This window comes from Acomys minous (genome assembly GCF_964271855.1).
Source record: "Acomys minous genome assembly, chromosome: 7".
NCBI classification, from domain to species: Eukaryota; Metazoa; Chordata; class Mammalia; order Rodentia; family Muridae; genus Acomys; species Acomys minous.
This window is the reverse complement of record NC_140488.1, coordinates 20,539,180-20,561,677: the sequence shown is the minus strand read 5'-3', so window position 1 is coordinate 20,561,677 and position 22,498 is coordinate 20,539,180. Positions and strand designations below refer to the sequence as shown.

General features: G+C 44.8%; 1 protein-coding gene across 1 annotated transcript; it reads left to right on the top strand.

Moving 5' to 3' along the window:
- The first annotated feature begins 623 nt into the window (after positions 1–623).
- Positions 624–6,067, top strand: LOC311602103 (cancer/testis antigen 55-like). Its single transcript, XM_084789781.1, has 5 exons — positions 624–855; positions 1,914–2,098; positions 3,984–4,128; positions 4,991–5,103; positions 5,834–6,067. Exons 1-5 carry the CDS (start codon positions 774–776, stop codon positions 6,023–6,025), a joined length of 717 nt encoding a protein of 238 aa, XP_084645907.1. The 5' UTR covers positions 624–773; the 3' UTR covers positions 6,026–6,067.
- Positions 6,068–22,498: the final 16,431 nt, after the last annotated feature.

Below are 22,498 nucleotides of genomic sequence, written 5' to 3'. Positions count from 1 at the left end.
CACACAACCAATAAGATGATTCTCCTCTTAGTCACTTTTGTTTTCCTGTAGTATCTACAGGAAGAACACATGGGAGACAGTGGTTCTGATGTGAGGTGGCCCGCTCCTGATGCCTCTGTCCCAGAGAGCTGGGATTAATGATGGCCTGAGTCACCATGTCTAGCCGTATATGTGTGTTTTGCTTGTATTTATGGGTACGGATGGCATTCCTATTCGTGAGAGAGGCCAGAAGCAGGCATTGGAACCTATATAGCTGCAGATTTAGATGGTTGTGAGTGGTCTTGTGGCTGCTGGGAACTGAACCCGGGCACTCACAAAGAACACCAAGTACTTTAACTACTCCAGCCTCTTCGCTAGTGCTTCTGCCCATCAACAAGGATGATTTTTAATGGAGAGTGCAGGGGCTTCTGCCATACCTCCTAAGACAAACTCCCAAGCCTATGAGGAAAACGTACAAGAGAACCTGCCCCCGTTACATTTAAACTGAGTACCCAAGGGCCACAGGTACAAGCAGCTTTTCCAGAGACTTTCCTACTGGTGCACTCACAATGGGTGGGCGGAGCCAAATGATTGTCCCGTGCTTTTCATTGGCTCTCCCTGGACAGGGAGCTTTAAGGGTAGCTGGCAGCCCCTCCCTGAGGACCTCCCTTTAACCTTTCTTTTCCATCTCACAGAGGCTAGGGAAAGGGCCCAGATCCTGACAGTCATACAAAGAAGGCCCGGTGAGTCATCTGTAAGCCTCAGGCTTTGCCCAGGCTGGTGGGGATATCACCATGCTGAACCCTCTACGGAAGATATCAGCCATCTTCCAGAGGAAGAACGATCCTGAAGAAAAACCACAAGGACAGCCTCAAGGTAATGTCCTTTGGGAGTCAGTCCCCTCATCCTCCATTCAAGGAGACTCCTAGGAAAGGCTCTCCTCTACCATGAGGTAGTGGCTTGGGGGGGAACAGCAGCGGGGGCAGGGGGGGGAAACCAATCATGGTCTTAAAGTAATCACTCCTCTAGGAGTCAGTCCCCTCATCCTCCACTCAAAGAGACTCCTCAGAAAGGCTCTCCTCTACCATGAAGTGCTTGGGTGGGAAACAGCGGGGTCATGGGGGTGTCAGGGGTGGGGCGGGGGTGGTGTGCTGTGGCTTTCCCCAGTGGCTACTCAGCTTGAAGATGTCGCCAAGTGCCCAAGAGCAGCTGATACAGTACTGAGGCCAGTACGGAACTGTGTGCCCCACGCAGCTTAGGTGGGCTAGTGGAGGAGGGTGTTGGGACCAACTCACAGAGTATATGACACAAATGTTAGTGAGTTGTATTGTCTCTGCCTTTGCATCTTTCCCTTGAAAGATGCCTTTGTATATTCCCCAGAGAAGGTAATTGTCTTATGGTCAGAGAAGTTATGATGTGTGCTCATATCTACACAGGTGATATATTAGTGTTACTGTTGCTATGATGCAACTCTGATTCAAGCAACTTGGGAAGGAAAGGGTTTATTCAGCTTATGTTTCCACAGCACTATTCCTCATGGAAGGAAGTCAGGACAGGAACTCCAACAGGGTAGGAACCGGAGGCAGGAGCTGATGCAGAGACCACAGAGGGGTCCTCCTTACTAGCTTGCTCCTCATGGTTTGCTCAGCCTGCTTTCTTATAAGGTCTAGGATAATCATCCCAGGGATGGTCCACACACAATGTTCTGGGCCCTCCTACATTAACTACTAATTAAGAAAATGCCCTACAGGCTTGCCTACAACCTGATCTTGCAGAGGCATTTTATCAACTGAAGTTTCCTCCTCTCCAATGATTCTGGCTTGTGTCAAGTTGGCATAAAAATAACCAGTACAAATGGTCAGAGTAGAACCTCTCTATCCTGGGTGTTTGCATTTGACATGAACCAGTGTGACCTTTGTTCATCTGTTTCATAGGTAACACAAAGCTGAGGTCTATTGAAGGAGTCGTGACCACCCTGTACAATGACCATGGCTGGATTAACGAATCCATATTCTTCAGCACTAATGAAGTCAGTGATGAAGCACCTGTGAGTGTCGGAGGCAGTGTCACTGCACTTGTGGAGGAAGATGATGTAACTAGAACGCTGAAAGCTATTAAGGTAACACTGAGTTTACCCAGAGTCTCTAACCTAGTGGGATTTTGATTTCTCTCTTGGATTAAGACGGCCACTAGTGTAGAATGAGTTTAATGGGCTTGGTCTAATATGTGATTGCAGCATCTTTTTTTTTTCTGATCCTAAAGCTTTGTTCCAGATCTCTTTAGTATTTAAACGTGCTGAATGATGACAGTTATGTGACCTCATATAATCCTGCAACTTCCATTTTTAGTAAGATGCAATTTCTCTTCTATGAATTCAAACAAATAGAGTTAGTATGATAAACATATACTTTATGCACCTTTAAACAATGATCTAGGTGCATTTAATGTGCAACAAAGTTCTGTTATAGATTTTGTAAGAGAGTTCTAGAAACATAATCAGGTCAGATATTTGTATATCAATGGCTATTCTCAAGTGACTTTTGGCTAAACTGTTCTAATATATAGCTTTAGCCATAGGCTACAAAGGAGCCTTTTTATTTTACTGATAATCACAGGAACATTTATTATTATTATTATTATTATTATTATTATTATTATTATTATTATAGAAAATATTGGGAAATTGAGAACTGAAAATTAGAGTCATGTATTTATTTTCAAAATTTCTTAAAATCTTGAAATATATATATATGTGTGTGTGTCTCTCTCTATGTGTGTGTGTCTGTTTTATATATATATAAACAATTTTGCACTTTTCATTCATTGGACCCATAGTAAACCTTTCTACACTAGGAGGAAAGGCTCTTTTTATGAAAAGCATGATGTAATCTATTGTTTTAACCAATATCCTTTTTTTCTTGTTTCTACATACAAGTTTCCTATACTGTAAGCATATCCTTTGCATCTAACTCTTGGTTATAGCAATAATTGTTAAGTTACAGTCCGCTCATGATTGGCATCATGGTACATGCCTTTAATTACAGCACTGGGAGGCAGGGCCATATAGAATTTCTGTGAGTTCAAGGCCTGACTGGTTTACACACTAAGTTCAGGCCAGCCATGGCTACAATTATAAGACCTGTTTTAATAAGTGACTCATGGTAAATTTTCTGCTTTAGATGTTAATTTAAGTTTTATGTGACAGAGTGTTATTGTGATGAGGAATGCAGCTCGCTAACTGTTATGCATGTACCCACAGATGTTTCCAGATGGGCCTTTCTGTCACCCCACCCAGTGTCACTCAGTCTAACAATTTCTCCCTGGGTAAATGTGCAAAACTGCTCTCTAATTTGAGTGACAGCCCATGACCACAACTTGTCCAGAAGTAGTTTTTTTACGTGTCTTTTTTGTTTTCCAAGACAGGGTTTCTCTGTGTTAGCCTTGGCCGTCCTGGAACTCCCTTTGCAGACCAGGCTGGCCTTGAACTCACAGCGATCCACCTGCCTCTGTCTCCCGGGTGCTGGGATTAAAGTCATGCGCCACCACTGCCGGGCTTAAATGTCTTTTACACTGTTGAATTTTGAGTTGCCAGGAAGCAAGAGCACTGTATTCCTAAGGTCAGAAGGGAAGTTTGTGAGTGCGGTTAACATAGGTGTGAGCTTATCATCTGCAAGGCAGTCAGCAATCCACGGAGCAAGCACGGACAATTGATGCCATCATCTCGGGAACATAGTGTATCTTGAATGGGAAACGTTGGTTCTAGGTTTGAAAAGAGTCGTTTAAAAGATTTCTGCAGCAGGAGGGCTGTTTTGGCATGAATAATAAAGTCCATTTTCTCTGACACAGGACTATGTCCTGCTAAGTATCCTTACAATATTTTTTGTAACCTTACAACTGTGTTAGGTTACCCCAATAAATGGTGTATTGTTGATGGCGACTCCTTTGTACAAACTACTGTCTGTAATTGTAATTTTACCTGCAACAACTGTTTCCTTCTCTTATAGGTGAAAGCTATGACTGATCCTGTCGAGAGTATGGAGCCTTCCAAAGCTGATAGAAGGCTTTGTATTAGAAGCGTCACTTCTGTAACACACGACAGCATCTACATCAGCAAAGACACTTCTTTCCCCAAACGCCTATTTAACGGAGGTAGGGTGTATAGCTTTAAGAACATAGGGCAGGGCATATAGGCCTGGTTATAAGTTCTTGAGAGTGTGGGAAGTGCCCTTGAGTACACTAAAGAGGGGAAGGGCAATATTTTAAACATGGCCTAGAGATCCTGTCCCCTGTGAGTGCACCATTGTGTGTCCATGTGATTTTTCACTACTCGTTTGATTTCTTCGGCTGTTTTGCTTTTAATATTTGCTTTGCCACATAGGGTTCCTCAAAGTTACCTGCAGCTCACTACGTACCTGAGAATTGCTCATGAGACTAGGAGACCCCTCCCTTGCCCTTCTGAATGCTAGGACCATAGTCTTGGTGCCACTGCATCAGATACAGTCAACATCTGATCCATGATAGCATCACACACGTATAAGAGATTTGTCTTGAAAATACCTCCATCACCTCACACTAAAGGTGAAGACAGGTCTCTTCCTCTCTGTGTCCTCCTTCCAGAACACTCAACAGATGGGTTCTCATGTTTTGTCCCTAGCTTAGGTACCAAGGTTCCAGGCTGTGATCCTCCTGTGTACCGGGCTGCATCCTCAAAGGTGACACTAGTGTGACCACTTGAGGGGAAATCCAGTGCTCCTAGCCGTAGCTTCCACCCTGAGGCACACTCATGTCATTATCAATGCCTGACAAGTACATCATTGTAGAAGAACCAGTGTTTAAAGGGCTTCCTGCTTTCCTTCCTGTAGGAAGCTATTTGAACTGTCTAAGTCTTTGGAAAAGTCACTTTACCCGCAGGAAATGTAGGTCAGCGATCGCAGTGACAAAGGGCCTTAGGAAATGGGATGTGGCCACAGTGCAATAAGGCTTAGACTTCTACCTTTCTTGGCTGTTTTAGAATTTGTACCATTCAAAGGAGACTTGCTGCTGATGGAGTATGCTATGGATCCTGGCTCGTCCAAAATGACTATCCACTCTGCGAGCCCTCTTCACGTTCAAAGTTTCAACGATGTAAGTTGCCCCTGTCGTGGGTAGCTAGCTGCCTGTCCCTCCGTGCTGATCACTTTCTTGCCCAGGATTTGGTTTGGAATGTGCGGTGGCATGTCCCCTGCCAAAGTCCACAGGTTTGTCCTCTGACTGAAAGTGAAACGAGCAGAAACTAATGCGGAACGTGCACAGACTTCGTTCCTAAGTTGCGTGCTTTACATGATGTCAGGCTGTTCAGTGGACAGCAGCTAGAAGAGCGTCGCGGCTGTGAGACAGTTGTGGGGAGACTCTGGGTGCTGTGGGTCTGAGGTGTTCAGCCTTCTGATGAAGGCGCGTGAGACCTTGCTTAGTACAGCCTGGGAACGAGCTGGGAAGTCAGGGAGGTAGTGTGTGAGGACACATCGGGAAGCAGGAAGGGCAGGCACGTCCTCTCATCAGACAGGGAGGTGGAGGGTGAGGACACATCATGAAGGGCAGGCACGTCCTCTCATCAGACCAGGAGGAAGAGAGTGAGGACACATCAGGTAGCTTGAAGGGCAAGCATGTCTTCTCATCAGACACCCAGGGCTCCTCCTGTTTCCCTGATTTTATTAGAGAGGGGTGGGATGGTGACTCAGATTGCTTGATGCAGTCTCAGGCATCTCCTGTGTCAAGAATGAGAATCATAATGTGTTGCGGGGCCTGTTGTTTTTAACTGGGGTAAACAGTGGAGTTTATCCTTCCCCATACTCATTGTCATCATTTCTTATTATAGGCCTGTGTCACCAACTTTGATGGGAGAACTGGCGTAGTGGAAGCCAGCATGTTTTTCACGCTTGATTCCCTTTATACTCTCCCTGGCTACACCCCTGTGCTCTACGACCTTGTCCATGTGCTTGTAGTGGACAGCATTCAAGCACATTATTCTCACCGAGTGGTGTCTATGATTCCAGTGGAAATGTATTAACCAACCCTTTTAAATCTCTTTCAGTGTTATGAACGAGCAGCAATGCCTGGTTAAATAAAGTAGTATTGGCCAAGCAAAGTAAAGGTGTACAAATTCAAGACTTTTTCTTTTGAGCACTTATGTTTGGGTTTTTTGTTTGTTTGTTTATTTGGTTGTTTGTTTTGTGTAGGTTCTTTTTGTAACATTGATTTCCTTTTGGAAGATGTCCTGTCAATTAAAAGTTGTGCCCAATTGAGTCTTGAATGTAGAGGAAACAAATTGCACTCATGTCACATTCACCATTGTCCATTCTCTGCTGGTGGTGGAACCTCCTTCCTGTGATAGCAGTGTTGAGTCTTTTTCTATCACCAGAGCTTAGAATGCTCTTGGTCACTAATTGAGGCAGGTTGAATTAATGGGATAAGTGTAGCTCTTTTTCAGACACAAATCAGGTAGAAACACTAAAGCCTGATGTTTGAAATCCATATTTCTTTTTCTATAGTAAAGGGCTTTAGAATAGAATAGAATAGAATAGAATAGAATAGAATATTTGTACCCCATGAAATTTCTTGTTTCTCCTTCGTGGAGTATAAATGCATCCTCGGATCAGTGGCACTTGAGAGCTTTAGTATCACTGGGAAGTGGGTTTGTCTTCACCCCTTGTTTACTAACTCTACTTTGACCATATTACGTAGCCTCCAGTAAACAGTTTGCCTTTCATTTCCCTTCATAAGTCTGCTCTCCCTTACCATATGGGTCCCAGCAACTGAATTCAGGTCATCAGGCTTGATCGAAAGCACCTTTACACACTGTCTTAACCTTAGGTTGTGTCTGCCTAGACACTTCCCAGCCTCCCAGACCCCCAATGGACACATCTACCTTAGCAAAGTTTTGGGGACTCCCTCTAATTGTTTGGGAAGAAAAACTTCCAAGGAGAAGCTCTTCCATAGTCCTATTGCAGTTAGTTGGAACACCAAAAGCAGGGACTTGGGCATCTCATGGCATATCTGGTTTTGCTTTTGCTTGAATGAATGGCTGGCCAGCTGTGTGTGAGCGATGGAGTACAAGCATGGCAAGTTTGGCCTAAGGAATTAGAATTCTTGGTTTTTCTGCTGGTGTTTCTGTATCATCTTCCCAACACAGACCCTTTTCTGTTGTTGTTGACTGAAATCGTGTCAGTTTCTCCAGAAGCAGCCACTAGGTGGCACCATCTGCAAACCATGGCTCGCTGTTTTGTCTTTTCCCGCCCCTGCCTTTGCAAAACAAAACAACAAAATTCTTTCCTCACCAGGATAGATATTTCCAGTTATTGAAGCACACTTGCGTGTGCGCTCATGTGTGTGTGTGCACACACTGCTGGGCCTTGGATTCTCACTTGTGTCAACAACAGGGAAGCTGTGGCAGGTATTCCAAGGCTGGAGAGGCCTGAAAAGGCTGCTGTTTTCCTCAGTGACATCATCTCTTCTTTGTCAGTGCTTCTGGGTTGCTCATATTAATATTACTTTTTCAAGTCATATAAAATTTCTCCTAACATGGGGACCACAAACTCTGAACTCCTACCCTTTCAATCTATGCAAAGGAATTTCTCCTTATGGTTTGGGGAAGAATATGAGGATGCACTCTCAAAAAGAATTTTGTGGACTTACTGTGGGGGTCCTCTCCCCGACCTTTGCTTTTGCAAAGGCAAGTTGGCTCAAGTTCACAGGAACCCTGGTCACCCTGATCAGTTCCCTTATATTGATCAAAGGTTGACACCTGTTAAATACTCATCTGCTTGGCTTAAGGTTTGTGCTTCTAAAGATTATCCTGTTGTTTTGGTTTGTAAAAAAAAATCTTCATCTCCCACTGCCTGTTTTACCCCCTTCTGCTGGTTTCTTTTCCTTCTTCCTATAACCCACATTTATTTCTCTCATCTCTAACTTCCCAACCGCCTCCAGATTCATTTTCCTTCCCCCAACCTCAGGTCCCTCTGTCGCATCCCATCCCATTCTTTCCACCTCTACCCCTTACCCCCATGCTAAATTTCTTCAATTCCCCTTCTGAATCTATACTCCTTGTTTCCAATTCCCCTCTCCCTCTGTGAGCATAACTATCTCTCCTGATGGAGATGAGCAGTTTTCCACAACTTCCTCCACTTCCTTCACTGCCCTTGGCTTCCTGCTTAAGAGCCCATGATGCTCTGGGCCTGACTCGGGTCCTTGCCTCTATTTTTCCATTGTGGCAGGCCGCACTGGGGCCTGTGTTCCTTTCTCTACTTCTGATCAGTATAACTGGAGGACCCCCTTTTTGATAAGCCCCCAAGTCCTAACCATCCCCCTGTAATCTGTCCTCTTTACTCATTGCTCTACCTGGGATGGTTTGTGATGGGTGATCTCCACTGATTGATTAGGCCAAGCCAAGCCAGATAAAAATATAAAAGGGCGCCAGGCGGTGGTGGCACATGCCTTTAATCCCAGCACTTGGGAGGCAGAGGCAGGCGGATCTCCATGAGTTCGAGGCCAGCTTGGTCTACAAAGTGAATCCAGGATAGTCAAGGCTAAACAGAGAAACCCTGTCTCGAAAAAACCAAAAAAGAGAAAAAAGTATAAAAGGACAGGTTTATTTGGGAAACTGAGGCTCCTGGGTGAATTCAGCAGCCTCAGGGGATGAGGCCAGAGAGAGTCACACCCTGACTATGGCACGTGGGGTTTTTCAAGATTGCTGGAAAAGGAGAATGATGTATCTGCCACTTGTTGGACTTGGGGAGCTAGTGGGTCCAGGTGAGGGACTTGGGGCTGTCCTCAGGAACGCGGAGGCTTTCCTCAGAGGGGGCAGGGTTAAAGAGAGGAAATTGGATTTAGCAGATCATGTGGGGGGAGTGAACAACCAGAGATTCCAACCAAAGTTTCTGACCTCTTTGGGTGTAGGGACACTGAGTTCACACCTGGCTGCTTCTGGCTGGAAAGGGACAGCGTGGGATGGGGGAGTCAGGAGTCAGTGGGTCGGTGCCCATTGGGAGGTTTCGGTGAAGAAACCTGTGATTGACTGTTGCCCTGGAGACCTCTTGGAGGCGGGACAAGGCCATAGGAAGGGGAGAGGGCCAAGATAACCTGGGTTCCAGAGAGAGCTTGGTGAGTTGTAGCTGTATGAGTCCATTGGCTCTTTCAACCTTCCCCGAGGACGGTGGGTGGCAGGGGATATGAAGCTTCCAAGGAATGTTTAAGAGCTTTAAACAGAAGCTGAGTAACTCTGGAGGTCTGGAGGTGAAGGCTGGACCATTGTCTGTTTGGACGGTCTGTGGCACACCGAACGGAGGAATTATGTATTCCAGGAGCACCTGAACCACCACATCCACTGCTTCCCTGGAGGTGGGGAATGCCTCGATCCAACCTGTAAAAGTGTCAACAAGGGTTAGGAAGTAGCAGAGCCTTTGTATGAGTGGGCGTGTGGGTGGAGTCAATCTGCCAGTCCTCTCCCGATTGGTGGTGCAGAGACTGACGTGTCTGGAGAGTCCCCTGCGTTGGTCTTGGCGCATGTCTGGCAGGAAGCGTGAACCTGTGAAATGCGAGCTTGGAGGTCAGTGAGATTGAAAAGAGGCTCTAGAAATTGGAAAAGGGCCTTGAGGCTGATGTACAGGCGCTGATGAATGTCAGAGATGATACAAGGTACCTGCTTTGGGGGGAAAACCACCCATCTTCTGCCTGTGTGGCCCCTTTGCCACGGAGCTTGTTTTTTTCCTCCAGCTGCTACTAAGGTTTGTAGGAGAATGCCAGGAAAAGAATGTGCCCCGTGGGTCTGGAGCAGCTGGAAGCCAAACCTCGAACTACTGAGTCATCTCTGGCATTACCCAGAGCCACTGGGTCCGTGGAGATCTGGTACCCTTGGCAGTGAATTATGGCCACCTCTCCTGGGAGCTGGAAAGCCTCTAAATGGCTATAAGGGGGCCATTGACGATGGGAGCGCCCTTGGTGGTGAGAAAGCCCTTTTCTTTCCGAAGGGCAGAGTGTATATGGGCTATAAAGAAAGCATACTTGGGGCTGGAGAGATGGCACAGAGATTAAGAGCACTGCCTGCTCCTCCAAAGGTCATGAGTTCAGTTCCCAGAAACCACATGATGGCTCAGAACCATCTATAACGAGATCTGGTGCCCTCTTCTGGCTTGCAGGTGTTATATCAGGCAGAACATGTTACATACAGACAGAACACTGTATACATAATAAGTAACAAATCTTAAAACACACACACACACACACACACACACACACACACACACACAAAACGAGGGCTGGAGAGATGGCTCAGAGGTTAAGAGCACTGACTGCTGTTCCAAAGGTCCTGAGTTCAATTCCCAGCAACGACATGGTGGCTCATAACCATCTATATTGAGATCTGGTGCCCTCTTCTGGCCTGCGGGTAATATGTGCAGGCAGAACATTGTATACATAATAAATAAATAAATCTTAAAAAAACAAAACATAACGAAATGAAATGAAAAACCAGCCGGATGTTGTGGCACATGCCTGTAATCCCAGTACTCAGCAGGCAGAGGCAGGTGGATCGTTGTGAGTTTGAGGCCAGCCTGTTCTACAAAGCGAGTCCAGGACAGCTAAAGGCTACACAGAGAAAGCCTATCTCAAAAAGAAAAAACAAAAGAAAAGAAAAAGTAAGCATACTTATAATCAGTGTAGATTTTAGCCCACTGGTCCTTGGCTATTTGGAGAGCCCTATGTAAAGTAATTAGCTCAGCCTTCTGTGAGGAGGTCCCCATTGGGAGGCAGTTTGCTTCAACTGTTTTAGTGGAGGTGACAACAGCATAAGCCGCTTGGCAGTTTCCTGATCTGTCTATGAGAGAGCTCCCATCTACAAAGAGGGTGAGTGGGTGTCTGTGAGAGGTTTGTCTAGGAGACCAGGCTGGGGTAAGTATAGGGCCTCCACAGCCTCTGGGCAGGAGTGAGAGGGGGTATTAGAGGGGGATGGGATGGGGAGGAGGGTTGCAGGGTTTAGGGATGGACTGGAGGTTAGAATAATTTGAGCTTTTTCTAGCAACAGGAGGTGAAAGGCTTGGACCTGGGAGGGGCTGAGGAAGAGGGACTCAGAAAGTCTGAGAGGTGGATGATGGATGGAGTACACTGTGATAGGCTGGCACGTGGTGAGCTTGAGAGCTTCCCAGGTGAGTCCCACTGCCGCTGCTAGGGCTTGTGAACATGGCTGCCATCCATGTACTGTGTGATCTAGCTTGAGGGCCCGACCAGTTGAGCTAAAAACACCAGTGGTCACTCCTACCCTCTCATATGTTTGCTTTTATTTTTGAGACAGGGTTTCTCTGTGTGTAGCCTTGGCTGTCCTGGACTCACTTTGTAGACCAGGCTGGCCTCGAACTCACAGTGATCCACCTGCCTCTGCCTCCTGAGTGCTGGGATTAAAGGCGTGCCCACCACTCCCAGCCCACCCTTTCATCTGTAAAGAAGAGGTAGGGGCGGGTGGAGTCCAGGAGTACTAGGGTAGAGGCTGGTAAGAGGGCATCCCGGAGTAAAAGGTGAAGGAAGACAGTGGCTGGGTGGGTCAGGGGCCCCATTGGTGGTCTTTTTGGCTGCCTGATACAGTGGCTTAGCTGTGATGGCAAAATTGGGGATTCAGTGTCCCCCCAAATGAAAGAATCTGGTCAGCTGTAGTTGGCAGCTGTAGATCCTTCAGAGCCTGCCCCAGGTCAGAGGTGAGGGTCTTAGACCCTGGACTGAGTCAGGAGCCTAAGTAAACAACAGCAGGATAGCAGAGCTGAGCTTTAGAAGGAAAGACTGGTAACCCAGGGAACTGAGATAGCTCAGGAGTGGAGCAGTGTTTTTCTGAAACAGAGATGGAAGTTATCATCTACATAATAAAGAAGTGTGCTAGGATTCAGGTCTAAGGAGAAGAGATCCTGAGCCAGGGCATGCTCAAAAATAAATAAATAAATAAATAAGTAAATAAATAAATAAATAAATAAAATGAAGGCTATCCTGGAAGCCCTGAGGAAGAACTGTCCATGTGACCTGTTTGGCAGTATGTGTATCAGGGTTCTCCCAGGTGAAGGCAAAGAGAAACCATGAGTTAGGGTGTAGGGGGACAGTAAAGAAGGCATCCTTAAGGTCCAGGACAGTAAAGTGGGAAGTTGTGGGAGGAATGTCCTAGAGGAGAATAGGAATAACTGCCTAGTTAATGAGGCGGAGGTCCTGTACTAATCCGTAATCCCCAGAAGGCTTATGTACTGGGAGAATGGAATGTTGCAAGGTGAGTCAGTAGGAATCAGGAGCCTCTAAGATGAAAGGTGGGCCAGTTCGGTGGGTTTCAGAGATGGGAAGCTGGGGACTGGAAGGGAAGGAAGAGGGGCCCTTAAGGGGGATGAGGATCAGCAGTCACACGTGTGGAGATAGACCACACTTTGGACTCAACTGGCTCCAGTAGGGTAGGAACATGGCAGTCTCCGGTGGGAATCTGCGAGGCCACTAGGGAAAGTAGAAGATGGTAGTCAGACGTTATGGGGGCAAGAGAGAGGGTAGCCCCAAAGTGGCTGAGGATATCACAGCTGAACAGAGGAACCAGGCAGTCAGGCATGACCAGAAAAGAGGGTGGAAAATACTGCCCTGCAAGAATTCGTGGGAGTAGCAGGGTCTTGGGTGGAAAGGAAGGAGTTCCGTCTACCTCCATGACAGAAGTTGGCGAAGGAATCATGGGACCTGAATAGGAGACTAAAACAGAGAAAGTAGCCCCCGTGCCCATCAGAAATGAGATGGACTTACTCTGGGCTCAGCGAGGGTGATGAAGGTTGCTGAATCTGGGATTCGTCAAGCTGAGGATTTTGATGGCTGGAAGTATCTGTGGTGCCTGTGCTGGTTGGGCTGAGCCTCTGTACATAGGCACAGAGCGTGAGTGCACATGGGCAACTTTGATTTCCAGTGGCCAGGTTGCTGGCATGTAGGGCATGGCTTGCTGGGCTGCTCAAGGTTGGAGCAGGCGCAGGCCCAGTGCCCTACTTGATGGCATTTGAAACACATTCCTGGTGGAGCTGACTTAAGTTGATCCCCAGTGGGATGGAGCCTGGAGAACCTCCCTTGTCCTCTCTGCAGGAGTGCCATTGGTTTCAGGGCAGCTGCAAAGGCCTGGACTTGGAGCACAGCTTTCTGTTGCAGCTGAGCCTGTCAGGAAAATTTGACTGCCTTCTCTCAGACCTTAAATGTCATTTTTTTTATCAACTCCTGTATGGGAATTTGAGGACCATACTTAACCTTTCCCCCCACCCCAAATATCTGGGCATGACTGAGAAATAAAATGGATAGTGAGGACCGTGACTCCTGTTGCAGAAGGTATATTGGATCATTGCCTCCTGTAATCAGTTTTAAAAATTGCCAGATTTTTGTCACTTGATGCATAATTTCTTGCATCTTATCAGAGTTAGCAACCTTATTTGAGACAGATTCCATACCCTGAAGGAAGCAGCAGACCACGGTGTCCCTCCTCTGGCGGCCACCCTGCCCCAGCTATAATTCCAGTTGGGTTCTGTAACTGGCACTGCCGTGTTACCCACCAGGATTGTATTGTCTACTAGGTGGCTCTGGTCTGCATACTGCCTGGAGGCTGCCTGAACTCCTTCACATTCCTCAGAAATGAGGGTAGAAGGGCTGGAGAGATGGCTCAGTGGTTAAGAGCACAGTCTGCTCTTCCAAAGGTCCTGAGTTCAATTCCCAGCAACCACATGGTGGCTCACAACCATCTACCATGAGATCTTGTGGACAGTCACACATGCAGACAGAACATTGTATACATAATAAAATAAATAAATAAATAAATAAATAAATAAATAAACAAACAAACTTTAAAAAATGAGGGTAGAAGCCTGTATAACATAGAGATCATGCCAGATTAAGTCATAGGCCTGGCAAAGGTGGCAGAACTCTTTAACATAGGCAGAAAGGTTGGCAGAGAAGCAGCCTACCCACTTTTCAATCTGGGAGAAGTCCTGTAGGGAGAAAGAAACATGAACAGGCCCCTTAGCTCCCACCACTTCCCAGAGAGGGCAGAGGAGAGCACCTTAGGTCAGTGTGAGGCCCTCTTACTACTGGCTGCTCTCAACACATAGGTAATCTGATCACCATGTTGGTTTTGGGATAGGGGGTAAAGCTATTGTCTCATCACCATCTTGGCTGACTAGCCACCATCTTTGTTTTGGGAAAATCATGGTTACACTCGCCATCTTCACTAAGGACTGTCAGCTCTGTTCAAATCCTTGCTAAACTCCAAATCCAGCTTTTGTCTTTTAAGATGTTTTTGCTTCTTTCTCCAATGATGCAATTAATTACAGGATTAAGCTTTACCTAATTTCTGATTTTATGTTTTCAAGGTTATATTTTTACCATGGTTCAAAATATTTTTATGTAATATTTTATTTCTAACTTCTGTCTTTACAAATTCCTAGACACATAAATAAATGCTGTTCCTCCCGTCATCAGCTGCCCTGGATTCAACTACAGAGTTCCTGGGTAATGGGTTTGAGGGTTTTTAAATTGTTCTATAGTGATCTACATTAAAATATATTAATTCTGAGAATATTCATTTGTTTACAATGTTAGAACTTTATTATGCCCTACCTTCCTTCTCAAAAGCTTAAATGTTTAATCTTGTTTTCTCTAATCTATAATATAGCTTTAGACTTTTATAAGCTATGGCCTTTTTATAAACTAAAACATCAGAAAAATGTTCTGCTCTCTTTTTATGGACTATGTTTTTTAAGACTCCAACTTAAAATGGATAAAACCTAAAGTCTTAATCTTTAATGATTAAGGTAAACTATAGTACTTTTAAACTTTAACATCCTATACAAAATTAAACAAAGTTTGCCTATGTAAATATTCTTAAGATATACTGTGGTCTCACTGCCATCTTCACTAAAAGGCTGAGGATGGTTCCTGAACCCCCATATAGGAGCTGGTGAAGGAACCCTCCCCCAGGAAGCCCAGATCCCCCAAAGACCCCAGTTTGCTTGACTAGTCCAACTCCATGACAGGCCTCAGGTTTTCTTTCACTCTGCCTAACTAGGCCAAGTTTCTAATAATTCCAGGAAAAAACAGAAAATGAACCCGACCTTACATTCCTTAGATATTCACTTAGGAACAGCCAATCAGCTCGCTATGGGAAAGCACCCAGAGTCTAAATATACTTTCCACTGACCAAACTGACCATTGGTGGCCAATGGCTGAGCCATTGGTGGCTTGGCATACAGTTTACAAGCCAATCAGGAAAAGACAGGTTTGCCTGTCTAGATGTTATCCAATCATATTTCGGAAAACCAAATTCTTTGTCTAAAATCCTATAAAAACCCCTGCATTTTCTAAAGTCGGGGCTCTCAACTCTAACCACTGCATTGGTGATTGTTGTGAGTCTCTGCTCAAGCTTGAATAAACGACACTTTTGTACTTGCATCGGTGACAGCTCCTGAGTGGTCTTTAGGGGTCTCATGACCTGGCACAACAGTGGTAAAAATAGTTTTTAAAATCTTTAAAGTCTGAGAGGAGCCTTCCCGATAGGTTCAGCTACAGCAGAAAACTATGTTCCAGGCCTTAACCACTGCCCTGAGGCAAAGAAATAGAGGTCTGCCATGCCCCTTCCCACTGGAGTCCAGCCTGAGCCAGCTCCTCCAGGGACCTGTTTCAGATACAGGCAGAAGAGGACACCAGACTCACAGCTGCCTAAAAGCTATACTTGCTGGCAGACTGACCTTTGGAAGCCAAAATACTCCCATACAGGCTTATCCTCTGTGGCCAGCCACTGGAGGTTCAACCAACACAAGTGCTGTAGACACTTCCAGCCTTCATACTGCTTAACCTGGCAGAGTTCGGATGGCTCCTAGATTCAGCAACCTCACTAAACCCAGAATAACGCTGCAGGTCTATTTTAACCTCATACTCCAGTTACACAGTCACATTGCCAACTTCTATCATGGGAGGCTTCAGATACCTTCCCATTCCTCTTTATATGCAGGAGACCAGGCCTTAAGCCTCACTTCTTGATACAATCTACCTTGTTATCAGACTTAAAGGACAGGTCTCAGATACAATATTTTACCATTCTTTTAGCTAAAGGACAGTGACTGCTCACAGCAATCTCACCTATGTCTTAAAGCTTCATATAAGATGTTTTGTGAATGTTGGAAAGTCTAAGGAGGTGTTTTAAGGTTGATACATGCAAGTTATGAATGTTAGAAGGTCTGAAAAGGTGTTTTAAGATTGATAAATATGCTGGGCGTGGGGGCACATGCCTTTAATCCCAGCACTTGGGAGGCAGAGGCAGGTGGATCACTGTGAGTTCGAGGCCAGCCTGGTCTACAAATCAAGTCTAGGACAGCCAAAGCTACTCAGAGAAACCCTGCCTCAAAAGCCAAAAAAAAAAAAAAAAAAAAAAAAAAAAAAAAAGATTGATAAATACAAGTTATGAAGGTCAAAATGTCTAAAAGGATTTTTATTTCTTGTTGCTACACTCTAATGCAAAATGTATGTCTACGGCCATTTTCTACAATGCATATTTTACTGCAGATTGCAAACAATGATGATGCTAACATGTCTAAAATTGATCTCCCTTTATGAACATGAAAGAATTCCTATAAGCTACAGGAAATCTACCTCTCAGGTCAAATAGAATCCAGATAAGAACTGCCAATCTACAGTCTAAGTTCCCCACCTACTGCCTATTTTGGAGGGTGGGATTCCTCCCCTATTTAGTAGTTTTGGGATTCCCCTCTGTAACTATCCAATTGTCACCTTTCTGCATACAACACCAGCTGATTAAATGAGTTCCTCATTCCCTTGGTCAGAGAGATTGCCGGCCCTCTCTGGTTTACTGGGAGTGAAGGCATCCTAACCTCAGTCTTCACTGTGGCTGGTTCTCCTCACTAACCTGCAACTAGGACTTTTCCTATTGGGGAGCCCACCAACACTGTGCCCTTCTCTGGTCGCTGGCCGGCATCGACAGATGACCAGAACAGATTATACCAGTCCTTTTTGAGTCACAATCTATTTCTGGTGATGCCCTAATTCATTACTGACTTTACCTCCCCATAAGAAATAGTCCATTCACCACCTCTCCAGGCTCCTCTGGGACGCCTTCTGGAGACTATGAAACCCCTATGCCCACATTAAGGGGTGCTAAGCTTACACACCTCTGCACCAAACTTAGATCCAAAGATCCAAAATGAAACTTTTAATTACCACCAGCAATCAGGTGAAATGGAAGGAGGCTCCTTATTTTCAAGCCTTTTCTGTTTTTTGCTCTCCCACAAGTTTGAAATGTACACCTAAGGTGAATGGAAGGAAGTTCCCCATGTTCAAGCTTTTCTCTCTTTCATTCCAAAACTTAAGTCTCTGCTTGCTCTCCCAAAAGTTTCAAATGTACACCAAAATCATTTTTTTCCTCCCTAATATACTAACTTTGTCTTCTGCCCACATATATGTTCCAGTATCCTGCCAGGATTTTGTACATCCAGGATAGCGCCAAAGCAGCTACCCACAGGTGCTCCAGTCCAACCTCACAGAGCATGTCAGCTGGACCTGCATTGTCCTTCCTAGCCACTGATGTTCTCAGACCCTAGACAGCAAATATAACAGCCTGATCTTCCCAGACTTGGCCAATATTCCAGCCTTTTAACCTTCTGTCACCACCCCACTTTTCAGCAGACATCAGTCCAAATTCATTGATTTCTTCATCCCCTATTCATTTACAAAAGGCTGAAATGGTGTGCTTCAGACCTGGGACAAAGAGCTCCAGGTTCTCCCAGCACTCCTTGGCCCCTATCTGTTACAGGACATGGCTGGCATACCCTGCCCTATACTCTGAACTTTTCAGGACAGACCTTTTCCTTCCCTTCCATCATATAATCTGGACATTTTGTTGCTCTCAATTTTCTCCTCTCTTTTCCTCCCTTGCATGGCAACCAAGAGCTGCTTCCAATTAACCTACATTTATATACTTTAACCTACCTTACATGAAAAGCAATCCAACATCCTCATTTTTTTTTTTGGTTTTTTGAGACAGGGTTTCTCTGTGTAGCCTTGGCTGGCCTGGAGTGGCTTTGTAGACCAGGCTGGCCTCGAACTCACAGCGATCCGCCTGCCTATGCCTCCCGAATGCTGGGATTAAAGACGTGCACCACCACGCCTGTCAACATCCTCATTTTTAATTGTAGGAAAAGGGAGGAATGTTAGAATACTGTCCCAGTCTGCCTAGCAACCTATGACATCATTATCTGCCTGCCACTAGGTGGGCCAGCTGCCCAGGATATAAAAGGGCAAACTACTCCCTCCCTCCCCCCTCTCTCATTTACCACGTGTGTTGTGTGGTGCATATTTCATACTTAGCACCTGGTAACTCAGGGCAATAGCTGGGGGATAAGGCACTTATGGAATCCAAAGTTGCCTCAGGTGGAAGGAGAGAGAAGTGGCCCCCATGTGACCAGGGAAGACCACAAAGCTTGGGAGTTCAACTTCTCCGAGGTTTCGGCACCAAGATGATAGGTTATTTCTACTGATGAAGTAAGCCAATGCAAGCCAAATTAAAAGTATAAAAAGGACAGGTTTATTTGGGAACTGAGGCTTCTGGAGGAGTTCAACAGCCTCCGGGGATGAGGCTGGAGGAAGTTGTGCCCTGGCTATGGCAGGCAGTGATTTTAAGGATTGTAGGAGAAGGAAAATGATGTATCTGCCACTTGCTGGACTTGAGGAGCTGGTAGCTCCATGTTAGGGGGTTGGGGCAGTCCTCAGGAATGCAGAGGCTTTTCTTGGAGGGAGCAAGTTTTGAGGGAGGGAGTGAGATTTACCCGATCATGTAGGGGAGGGCAACCGGAGGTGCAGTTGGCAGCAGCTCCTTCTGATTATTTACTTAGGAGGAAAGGGATCGGTTTGAAGCAGATGCAAGGAAGGCTTTTTGGTCTCAGACACTGGTACGGATGCTGAAAAGCTACTTGGTTTTGAGGCATTTTTCCCATCCAAGCACCCTGATTGTGCTAACAATAAGTATGCTTGTTCCCAGGCCATGACCATTTTTCACTCAGGATGCAGCTTGAAACACACAAATTTGTCTAAGATCACTAAGGTTCTTCAGAGCCCAGAAAAGTTTCCTGGGACATTTCTCAAGCAAGTATAGGAAGCTTTCCAAATTTATACCCCTTTGACCCACTGGATCCAGAAAATGCCAGGGCATTATATTTGGCTTTTGTCCCTCAATCAGCCCTGGATATGCACAGAAAAGCTCCAAAAGCTAGAGGATTTTTCAGGGATAAAATAGTTCCCAGCTCATCAAAACGGCCCACAAGTTTTTCAGTCACTAAGCTACTGAAAACACAAATAAGCTGCCTTCCAGTGAGGACTGGCTTCCCTCTCTGCCCTCTGAACTCAAGCCTGCATTACAGTTGCTGTCTCCCGCCCTCCATCTTTTGCTGCTTGGTGTCTCATCATGGAGTCCTAAGGAGGGTTGCTCACACTTCTAAAGCATCTAGGCTCCCACTGTCCATACTCATCTTCCGTTCAGGGACAGAATAGGGCTGCATCCTACATTATGTGGCCAGAAACACATTTTGGCCTGGACTGTCTCTAAGTTCCTAGACGGAAGCTGGGACTGACACCAGCCTCAGGAGACCTAAGCCCTGTCACCCAGATGAAGCTGTGTGCTGGAGTAGAGTCAAGTGCAGAGTTGTGTAGCTCTACCTGTGGCTGTATGTTTCCCTTATCCTGTAAACAACAGAGCAAGGAGTGTGGTAGCCCCTAGGGACCCCAGCATTTCTGTCACTAATGCCTTCCATACATTCTGTAAGGAAGTCTAACTTAGCTTAGTTTCCCCAGGGGGAACTTGACCTTATGAGGTCGGGTTAGACATTCTCTAGCCCTGCCTCCCACTGCCTTATCCTTTGGGCCTTGTAATTGATGAGAAATGTAGTTCTTCTAAACCCCAAACCTACATGTTGTTCTTTCCTTTGGAGACAAGGTTTCACCGTGTAGCCCTGAATGTCCTAGAACTTACTGCTATGAATTGTAATGTAAATATCTGTTCTTGGATGGCCTTAGGCAACTGCTGCTTTGTACACAAGGCTGGCCATGGACTCCAAAATCCACTGGCTTCTGCCTCCCAAGTGCCGGGATTAAAGGCACGTGCCATCATACCATGTCTTCCTCAAAACTTTTATTCATAAAAGTTAGCAGGTAAAGAAAGAGCTGCTGAGATTATATTTGGAAGTCAATGATTAAAGATGGTATAAAATACAGTCAAATCTTAAAGACATGTCTGAAATAATACAAATTACATCACTCCAGCTCACATTTTTCTCAACTCATCAGAATAACATTTGTGAAGTGTTATATTTAAGGAAAACAAAATATTTTGGTGCCTCTAGTATTTATTCCATGTTGTTACAATTCAATATTTAACTATCTGTAATTTTTCTTTGCAGCAGAGCCTTTTGCTTTTTAAACTCATTTTGCAAACTAGTAAGTACACTGCCGTTATTCTTCTCCAGCTCCTCCAAATCCTAAAACACAAAAGAATGGTTTAGTTCCAAAACAACTCTTCATCACAGGTTCTAAAGTTTAAAACTAGTTTCCAAAATTACAATCTTTTCATATTCAAATAATATCCATTATCAATTCCATCTTCATAAAAACAATGTAATATTTAAGCATCAAAATTCATACTCTAAAGTGTGTGTGTGTGTGTGTGTGTGTGTGTGTGTGTGTGTGTACATGTGAATCAAAGGTAGTAGTGCATTTTGTGTGAATTAATAGTTTCATGAGATGTTAAGGTTAGATAGAGCAAAAGAAAATGCAGTTTCCAGTCTCCCTGAAACTCAGTTGAGAGCATAAAGAATTTGACATTAACTTGGACAACATAGTAAAACCCAGTCTCAAAGGCAGGACGGGGCTGGGGAGTTATGTTAGTTGGTAGAGTGCTTGCTTAGCATGAATGGATTCTAGATTTGATTCCTAGTACAACGCTACAAAGCAGTGGGACGTGCTTGTAATCTTATCAGTAGAGAGGCGAAGGCACAGGGATTCAGAGTTCATGGTTATTCTCAGGTATATAGGAAGACCAAGGCCAGTGTGAGTCACATAAGACCTTATCTTTCAAAAGAGAAAAAGAACAAAACTGTGTAGAATTAGAAACACTAGCCGGGCAGTGGTGATGCGCGCCTTTAATCCCAGCACTCTGGAGGCAGAAGCAGGCAGATCACTGTGAGTTCGAAGCCAGCCTGGTCTACAAAGTGAGTCCAGGATAGTCAAGGCTACACAGAGAAACCCTGTCTTGAAAAACAAACAAACAAACAAACAAAAGAAACACTAGAAAATCCAAAAGTCCAATCAGTAAGTATGATGATTTTGAAATTTTCTGATAAGGCTCTCAAATATCAGGTTATAGTTTATTTATTATGACTAACAGTGTGAATAAAGATAGTGAAATGATCTGTATTATGAGATCGCTCCCAGTTTATATAAAACAAAAACTACATTTTGGTACTTTTGTTTTTATTACAGGACTGTGCTGTGTAGCCCAAGCCAGTCTCCAACTTCCCATCCTTCACTCTCAGGCTCCCTAGAACTGGCATTGTTTGCCTGTGCTATGACATCCACTGAAAATATTAAGTAAATTTAATGAGCATATTATTTTTGGCCCAGTATTTAAGGTGTATTGCTATGTAAAATGTGTGGAGAGGCTTTAAAAATATACCACAAGGAAAAAAAAACATGAAAACTAATCCAAACACTCAATAACTGGAATGGAAATCTATTTTTAGCTATAGTGTAGAAAATGATTTTGCCACTAGGTTAGCAAAAGAATATGGTTTCAAAAATAAAGGAATTAGCCAGGCACAATAGCACCTGCCTTTAATCCCAGGACTTGGGGAAGCAGAGGCCGCAGTATCTCTGTGAGTTTGAGGCCAGCCTAGTCTACAAAGAGAGTTCAGGACAGTCAGGGCTACACAGAGAGAAACCCTGTCTTGAAAAACAAACAAGGGGGCTGGAGAGATGGCTCAGAAGTTAAGAGCACTGACTGTTCTTCCAAAGGTCCTGAGTTCAAATCCCAGCAACCACATGGTGGCTCACAGCCATCTATAATATGCTCTGATGCCGTCTTCTGGCCTGCAGGTATACATGCAGGCAGAGCACTGTATACTTAATAAAGAAATAAATCTTTTTTAAAAAGAAAGAAAAACAAACAAATAGAACCCCTCCCCCAAAATAATTCTAGGGAAAGAATATAGCCAAAGAATGGAAGTACACAGCCTGTGGGGTTTAGATAAAGCAATATATAGAGAGATGAGGTTAATGAGCAGATGTAGTAAATAGAAGGGATCTTATAGAATAGGAAGTTATAGATTAGATTTGCAGAAAGAAGGTTTTAGACAGCTTACATGGCAGATATATAGAACCAATTCTTTGCTGAATACATAGATTTCCGCCCCCCCACCCCCCGACTAAACTACTCTTTTGTACACTTTGAACATCA